Source organism: Hibiscus syriacus, unplaced genomic scaffold, assembly GCF_006381635.1.
Source record: "Hibiscus syriacus cultivar Baekdansim isolate YM2019G1 unplaced genomic scaffold, ASM638163v2 tig00003041_pilon, whole genome shotgun sequence".
Classification (NCBI taxonomy): Eukaryota; Viridiplantae; Streptophyta; class Magnoliopsida; order Malvales; family Malvaceae; genus Hibiscus; species Hibiscus syriacus.
In genome coordinates this window covers 9441632-9450619 of record NW_024061960.1, presented here as the reverse complement: position 1 = coordinate 9450619, position 8988 = coordinate 9441632, and the positions used below count along the sequence as shown (strand labels likewise).

The 8988-nt window shown below is 33.3% G+C and overlaps 1 protein-coding gene across 1 annotated transcript; it reads right to left on the bottom strand.

Annotated features, from left to right (window-relative positions):
• Window positions 1-2138: 2138 nt before the first annotated feature.
• Window positions 2139-8661, bottom strand: LOC120172018. Its single transcript, XM_039179601.1, has 4 exons — window positions 7539-8661; window positions 7400-7450; window positions 7196-7268; window positions 2139-2563 (listed from the first exon to the last, which is right to left on the bottom strand). Exons 1-4 carry the CDS (start codon window positions 8318-8320, stop codon window positions 2405-2407), a joined length of 1065 nt encoding a protein of 354 aa, XP_039035532.1. The 5' UTR covers window positions 8321-8661; the 3' UTR covers window positions 2139-2404.
• Between the last annotated feature and the right edge of the window lie 327 nt (window positions 8662-8988).

The following is an 8988-nucleotide window of genomic DNA, read 5'->3' as shown; positions in this document are numbered from 1 at the left end:
AAAGTTTCTTGGAAGAGTTAGGCAAGAACAAGAAAACAATATCTTGTATTGCGACAGTCAAAGTGCTATCCATCTAGCAAAGAATCCGTCTTTTCATTCCAGGACAAAACACATACAATTGAGATATCATTTTATCCGGTCTCTTCTGGAAGATGGGATTTTGAAACTTGAAAAGATTAGTGGAGCTCAAAATCCGGCAGACATGTTGACAAAGACGGTGACTACGGATAAACTGAAGTTGTGTTCAACTTCAGTTGGCATGCTAGAATAACAAGACCAGACATGCTGCTGCATTGATCGAGTGTGAAGACATATTAAAATCAGTCTTCAAGTGGGAGATTGTTAAAAGTTTCAAAGTTTGGCAACCAACTTTGGAAAATGTTTTTTTCAAAGTTTGGTAAATGTTTCTTTGAAAATGTTTTCAAAGTTTGGTAAAATTTTGGTAGATGTTTGTTGAAAATAGGGAATGGGTAAATTCACTTTAGTCATTGCACTTTAGGGTATTTTCAAAGATTAGTCCCTAAGTTTCTACTATAAATACCCTTACCCATTTAGCTTCAAAATCATCCCAAAACATTTCTTTCTTCCTATACTAGAGAGCTTTCTTGTGAGTAGTGAGTGTTTTGTAAACACCTGTAAATTTTCTCTCTTAGTAAAAGATCTGCAGCAGCCCGGAGACGTAAGCACAATTGGCTGTTGTGAGTAGTGAGTGTTTTGTAAACACCTGTAAATTTCTCTCTTAGTAAAAGATCTGCAGCACCCGGAGACGTAAGCACAATTGGCTGAACTCCGTATCAATTTTCGGGTATTATTTTTCCTCTTTTATTTCGCATTCTCACTAATCTGGTTATAGGGAAATTATTTGTACTCGGTTTATTTTCCTAACATGAAACGCAAGCCCAACAAAACTCCAAGCCATCAAATAATTGGGCTTGTGCTACGGTCCAACGGAAATTATGCAAATTATATATCTACATTATTTTCTATATCATATAGAGACCATAATAGGTTGAATATTTATATATTTTAATGTTTAAATTTATTTATTAAATTTAAATATTAAAATTTTAAATAAATAATTATTCATTATGATATTCCGATAAATTCAAATTTCAACCTTCCTAATTATTTGTATTTCATTTCATAAACCTTCCCAGGAATATCCTCTTTAATCTTGATACTTGAGACTGAGTTCTTCTTGTTAACTTCATGTTTTCCATTCATGGCCTTCTTCTCATCCACCATGTTCATCTTGGAACAGAGATCTCGAATCGTTTCTCTCTTCGTCATTTCTCCTTATCAACTCAGCCTGGTGACTCAAGTTATCCTCCACCTGTTCCGATACCTTGAACCTTAGTTCATTCCACAGCTTCTCATGTTCTAACATGGCAGCTTGATAACCATCACTCGTATTGCGCCGTAAACATATGCCATTGATCATAATATTCCTCTTGTCTAGGTAGCTTTTGTCGTCTGGCTTCATCTTTGAGTTCTTGACACAGTCATGACTATCAGCTTGCGTAGGACTAAAGGAAAAAAAATTGAGCTTGTGTCTTCTTGAAGCAAAATGCAACACTTAGCATACGCATATAGCTGAAAGGACACAACTTGGGCAACATGCATGGGGCCTAAACTATCAATATTGCTTTGTTTCATAAATTAAGGAACTCCATAAATCCTCACACATCTTTCCTTTGTGGAAGGATTGAATTGGATAGCTAATTATCTATTAAGTATGTGTTTAAACTAGAGTTGGGCTTGCTCAATCATTTGGACCTAAATATGGTATGTAGCACATCAGTACTATTCTTGTAATCGAAATATAAAATTACTTTATTACAAGTCTATTTGTTTAGCTTCTGTGTTGTAAATAGTGTTCTTTACTTTGTTCTTCTGGATTTTATATATCCAAGTCTTTGGTAGCAACAAGTCAGCCTCATCTGATATAGGATGAGAGTTTTAAGTGTGAAAAATGATATTTTCTTAAGAAATTTAATAAGCCTTTTTCATATTACGACTGATGTACAATATATCCATACTCTTTCCCATTACGTTTTACCTAATCCTGATTGGAGATGAACATATAAATTAAGACACGAGTTTGGAGGTGTGAATGGAAAAGATGGGGAAATGGATTAATTAGTCAATTAATCAATGATGTTTGTACAAGTTGACATATACTGATAATAATTGAAAATATGAAAGCCAGCATAGCTCAGGGAAAAAAATACAATTTGCTTACGTTACTCGCCCTTTAAAGAAAAACACCATTGCAGGGCAGCTCTCAATCTATTTTCTCCATCAATTAGAGATTTTTTTTTAAAAAGGAAAAAAAATAAAGGGTTTCCACAACTTAAATAAGAACGATACATCACATCAGAGTAGGAGATAAAAGGTGAAAGATTCAATTAGGGTTCCTGCCATAGTGCAAAACCATGAGATGATCAGCTGTTGAGGTATGTGGAAGCAAAGTCACTGCGTCCCTTGAACTCCATATTTCATCTCTTACTTGCTGCAACGTCAAGAATGGCTGAAGCTGTTGCCCTCTGCATCTTATCTCCACCTGCTTTTTATCATCAACCCTAATCGTTACGATTAATCTACTAAGATTTTAAATGATCAAATTAAAAAATATATATAAACTAAGATTTAACTACTATAATTTGGATTAGAGAATTTGACCAAATAAAAAACATAAAAACTATTGTTAGCCATATTATATCAATACATACATAGGCAAGGAAACGAAAGAAAGCTTTTCATAATTGTTTGTACAAGTGGTTCAAACCATTAGGGACTAAATTAAATTTGGTTTATCTGTTGACAAAGTGACACGAATTGTATATGTTTTTCACTTGAAACCGACGGAAAGGTATGAACATGTGTGGGGGAGAGCATGCAATTTCATTTGTTTTTTAGTATTTTATTATTGCTTGTTTGGTTTAGTGATTTACATGTAGTGGTGAAGTCATGCTTTGTCAGCGGCATACGTCTTATCCATGCTATGTGATATGCCCCCATCTCTTTCAAACTTATACTTTACCCATAAAATTTCTCTCTCAAAACTTTCCATACTCATCCCTATAAACACCAAAAGGAAAAAGAAAAGAATTGAAATTACAATTCAGGTCAGCGGTCAGGCATGGAAATCGACAGTCTAAAGACTGCCCGTTATTTCCACCATCTTAAGCTGCCCGAAATAATCATTAGGGCACCCACCTTGACTTTACTCCAAAGACAAAATCATTTATTTCTTATATTTTTATTAAAGAATTCATTGAAATAATTAATTTAATTAATTAAATATTAAAAAAATAGTAACTATATCATTTGACCTATTATACCATCTAAAATAATATAATAATATAAATATGATAATACTGAAGGTAAAACCATCGTAAAATAAAAAAAAATCAATATTTAATGTATAAAATTTATTGTGAAAAAATCATGGACAGAAAAAAAAAAGAAAATTTACCATGCCAAAAAATGCAAGAAGATTTGCATCTAAACGTAATTTAAGATTTAATCAACTTACTTCTAAACTATAATATCTAGTATTTTTTAGGGATAAATTTCTTATTTATAAATGAAAGTTGCATAGAAAGAAATATACTCAAATTGAGTTTCTTACTCTTCATCTACCCTCTACTACATATCCCCATTTTAAATGAGTTTCTTCCTGACTTATATCTTTAAAAAATAATATTCGATGCATTAACAATATATAATTATGTATGTGATTAAATGATAAATTGTCATCATAAAATTTTAAAATATCTTATTTAAATTTATTCTTAATCATATATCATCAATTTTTATTCATTATACATAAATTTATATAATATTGATACACCAAACATTCACCCTTAAAAAACATTATGAACAAAAACTATATATTTTACACTTAGAAACTACGAAACCCTAATTCAAACATGTGTCATATACACTAATCACGTCTCATGTCCACGTTGCATTCCTTCCTCCTAGTTCAAAATAAAAAACCCTAATATCTAGAGTAAAAGGTCAATGTTCATTTCAAATTCCGTGTTGCTTTTTTTTATTGGTTTAGTTAATTTCTTAAATTTATAAAAGTAAACCCAGATAGCTAATGTGGGATAAAGAAACGGATTAGTAAGATTAAGAGTGGATGCCGATAAAAGACAAAGGGCACAAAAAATTCCCCTGATGTTAATATTAATATTCCATGCTGCATGCGTTGAGTTCACCAACAATAAACAATTAATTTTCATGCTTCATTTGTCTTTTTATGATTTTATTTATTTATTTTGTTCTTTTTCAACAACTAGGAATGATTCTGTTGCGGAATTATCCCTCATGCATTGCGTTCCCCCGACGTAAAATACGTGGGGATATATATTTTTCTCTTTTTAAATGTATTTTTGTGGTTGGTTGTGGTGTGATGATCGAGTGTTTAAATATTCCACCCAAGTGGTGCACTTATAAGATTTTATTTTATTTTTATTTTTATTTTTTGATGGCCCCTACAATGAGCTGTATGGAAGCTGATATTATAGAAGCGGAAGCGTGACGAAAGGAGGCAATAGTGCGGGCAGATGGGGAAGGGTTTTGAGAACGATAGGGTCCACGTGTGATTTCCTTGGCCCTACGATATAATTTTATTACACGTTTTACTATCATTTTTTTTATTTGAGTGTCAACGAAGGAGGAGATGATAAACCCCAAGATTAAGGCGTTTTCATTTGCTAAAGTCAATGCATTATTGCACTTTTAAAAAATTACCAAAACAAAACGAGAAATCAACGAAACCTTTTTTCCCACCATGTCCAAGAGAGCCTATCTCTTTGGCCATTCCTTGCATTTATGATTATTGCCCTAGATAGAGTGTGTAAGGAACAATATTGGGCTATTCTTGTCTATATTATGCGTAATGATTATCAAGGTGTAAAAGGGTAATAATTCTCTGCCTAGGGTTTACTACTATGCACAAAAATCATTAACGCAAAGAGCTAATGATACCATTTTTTTTTACTATATGCACAAAATCATTAACGCAAAGAGCTAATGATACCATTTTTAGAGAGAAAACAATCCAACATCTATTCTCCAAATCACTTATAACACTAATCATTTGAATATTTGTGTTGCATGCCATGTGAGATAGGATAAAATTTTTATCCCTAAAACAATTCTAACCTAAGGAGAGAACCCTAACTTAAGGAGATATTTCTTATCCCTAAACCCTAAACCCTAACCTAAGATAAAATAACTTTATGGTCAAAAGAAGCGTATGGGAAGGGATTGTTTTTGAATAGTAAAATAGAGAAAGATATTATATTTCTTAAGCAATATTAGGAGTTCGAACTTTGAATTTTATTGTAGTGAACGAAACTAGCTAAGTTGGAAGAATCACCCTTATAATGAGCCTCTACAATAATTGATTTGAATTAATCAATCTATAGATTAAATACTCGTGGTAATATACAAAGACACTTGATTATATACCATATATAGATATGACAAAAGAGATGCCATATCATCTGGCGGTTGCGAAGGATATTTCCAAATCAATGGCATCTGTTGTCTGTTGACCTAAACAACTACATGGGAAGTTAATTATTATTATGTAATTATTAGAATATAAAGGCGAGCATGACACACATCTGTGAACACATATATATTATGATGTTTTGAGATTAGTTGCATTTTTTTTAAAGGCGGAGACTATAAACCAGCAATAGCTGTAACACGGGGTTTGATTGATTGTTATTATTATATGAAAACTAGAAACTATCCTAATCTCATCTGGATTACTTCTTTGCGTGAAGTGGAAGGAAATAAACAAAAGTATTTATATATGCATCAGTTCCATGTCACAAGAGTTGACCTATATATACATAAGACTGCACAATATATTATTGATACTGGTTCAACAAAGCAGAATGCCAAATTAATGTTATTACTCAATTATTCACTTATATAGAGTGTGTAATGTTACCCTAGCTTGCTAATTACGTTCATACTCAAGATTTCTGTCTTTTTCTTTGTCCCAGGTGATTCTCCCATTTTCATTTTCGTGGAAATTGAAAAAGAATAATGATAATATTAATGTATAAAATTTTAATCTTAATCATCTGTTTTAAATTAATCTGATGATTATATTTTAGAGTAAAATTAATAAAGTTTACATGGTATATTTATTAATAAAATATAAATTTTAAATATTTTTATCTTATCGGCTACTGCGTACGCTAGTAATAGAGGGGGTTTTCCCTTTAGCTTCACAAACGAATTATCCCAAAATTAAGTGTATTATTAGAGTTTGACCTTTTAATTTGTGAAACAAAGAATGTGGGACACTCTACCGATATGCATGGCTTGCAAGCCAAATCATTAAATATGCTCTCAGGACGACCCAAAATTTTATGATGGGAGGTGCAAATTTTTAAACAGTTATATTAGAAATTTAGGGTACTAAATTATAAAATTTTAGAAAATACATAATTAAATCATCGATATAAAATATAAAAAATACCTAAAATATACGATAATTTAAAATTTTCAAGAGTGAGATAACACCCTCGGTCCATCCTAGTGAATTTTGTATAAGTTTATGGTTTAAAATAGTAAACCCCACTAATACAAGAGGAAAGACGTTTTCAAATTATTTTTGGGGATGAGAAAAGAAGGTGGGTTAGTAGATTTCCATATTATTTTAGATATCCGAACTTGTACAATTGAACAAAAGCCATACACCTCTAATCCCATCACAAGAACGCCAATAACTAACTAGAACAAGAAGCTCCTAACCATTTTACAAAACAGGTTACCTTGATGTTTAAAAACATTTAGGCACTCTTTTGAGCCATGAACTACGGCTTAAAGGGCTAATGAATGTTCCCTAAGGAAAAGGGTACCCTAGAAATATACTTCCCACCTAAATGTATGAAGATAGAAAAGCATGCATTAGTTCTGATGTTTCTGTCATGTCTTAAACACCAACCAAGTCCTATAATGTCGTGTAAAAAATTTCTGGTTAAAAAAATGGGTTGGTTTTCTCTTTTTGGCTGTTTTTGAGTTTTATGTCGTGTTTTGGTAATCTAAAGCAAGACAAGGGAGATATGGCAAAAATGAAGAATGGGGCAGCTCATTCTATAAAACATAGCAGCAGTTAATTCAAGGGAGTTGCATTAATGTGTTTTTGTTTAAATACCTCTGATTCGCTATCCAGTCTCAGCTTGTTAACCAGATACTTCATTAACAGCTGCACTGTCATCTTCCCGTCTCTGAAGATTCCACCAAAAAAACACGAAATATGTTGGTAAAGCATAATAACACTAATTATGAAAGCATGGAGGAAACAAATATACGTAGACAGTGATAAACTGGAACAAAACAATGGGATAAACGTTGTTACTTGATTCTCAGGTAACTCTTTGGAATTTGAGGCAGGAACGGTTCTTTTGCTCTGTAAAAAAAAAAGTGAATTTTATCAGAATTTTTCAAACAAAAATAAAAAAGTGAGGAAAATATTGTCCTAGTTTTGAGCAACTTACTGGTTTTCTGATGCTTGTAGAACAAACCAAATGCCAGAATTGGGTCTCCTAGGAGGATCAATGATTCCAACATCCAAGCTCGGCCCGGCAACATCCATTTCGGGTTGCACCGGCAATGTTCTGGCAAAATAGGGCCCGAATGGCGCTAAAGAAGAACAAGAAGAGGAGGCTGAAGGAGCTGCTGCTATATTTTGCGGTATCGGCCTAAATGACGAACTAAGATCTCCGTCATAAGGGAACGTGGAGCTGATCCCTTGTTGTTGGTGTTGATAGAATAGAGATGTACTAAAACTATGCATGAGCGGGGGCGGACGTGGTGGAGCTCGAAACTCAGCCATATGAAAGATAGGAGCTAACGGCCTCGCTTGCTGCGAGCAGCTGCCACCACCGGGTAATAGATCAAGCTCAACCAACCCTTCTCTTCTGGCCGATGGATTGCCTTGGTCATGCTTGTTCCGATCACATCTTGTTGCCTGAGCTTGACCACCCCCTATACTCAGTTGGAGCCAACCTTCATCTCTCTCTAATTCCAGTTCTTGATGGTTATTATCCTTAGAGTTAGAGCCCGCCTCATTAAGACTATTAGTTCTGGATTCATCTTCAGCCATGAGGTTATCAGATCCTATTCCTAAGCAAGTTTCGGTGTGAAAATCATACCCATGAACACGGCTCATAAGACCAAAGCTCTCCGTGTATACACTGCTGCCGCCACAATAACCGTAAAAACCGCCGTGAGGAAGATGATGTTGTTTAGGAAGGTTTTCGGCAGGAACCATGGTCATGTCCGGTGACCAACAAAAACCAACACCCGGTTTCGTCTATAACAAGGAGAAGCAAGAAGAAGATGCTGATGGCGATACTGATAAAGAATTCCCAGATTAGTCCTGAATTCAACATAAGCCATGGATGAACAAGATATTTTCAATCGAAGAATCAACGGTTATTGCCATAAGAAAATTTTGGAGTTAAGAAATCGAAAGACGCCCATTAACCATGGTCTTGTGTTTTATTTTCAACATGGCAGAGGAGAATAAACGTTGTGAATCTCAGTTTCCATTAATTTTCTTTGTTTGGAAGCTTGTAGAAATGAAATGGTTGCAGGAGAATGGAGAAAAGAGAGAGAGAGATGGTGGTCGGTCGGTCAGTCAGATTAAACAATAATAATATTTGTATATTTGTGAATATGATAAGAGACGGCAATCGGGTTTATCGGATTGAATTCAGTTCAAGTAAATTCGATTCTGCCTTTTATTTTTTTGTTTATATTTGATTTAATTTTATGTCAGATTAAGATTAAATTAAATATAATTTGAATTTATAATAAGTTAAATCGAGTAATATATTTATTCATTATTGATTCGGATAAATATTAGATTGAGCCAATATAATAGAGATCAATTTTAAGGTCATGTCAATCTTTGAATCTTTAAATTATTTCAGATTAAATTTA

Bases quoted from the DNA above. Each gene is read 5' to 3' on its own strand.
- LOC120172018 (XM_039179601.1), bottom strand. From the start codon at position 8,320: ATGACCATGGTTCCTGCCGAAAACCTTCCTAAACAACATCATCTTCCT. The intron at 7,451-7,538 runs GTAAGTTGCTCA...TTTTTTTTACAG, and splicing joins CTACAAGCATCAGAAAACCA to AGCAAAAGAACCGTTCCTGC. The intron at 2,564-7,195 runs GTATTTAAACAA...GATAAAAAGCAG, and splicing joins GACTGGATAGCGAATCAGAG to GTGGAGATAAGATGCAGAGG.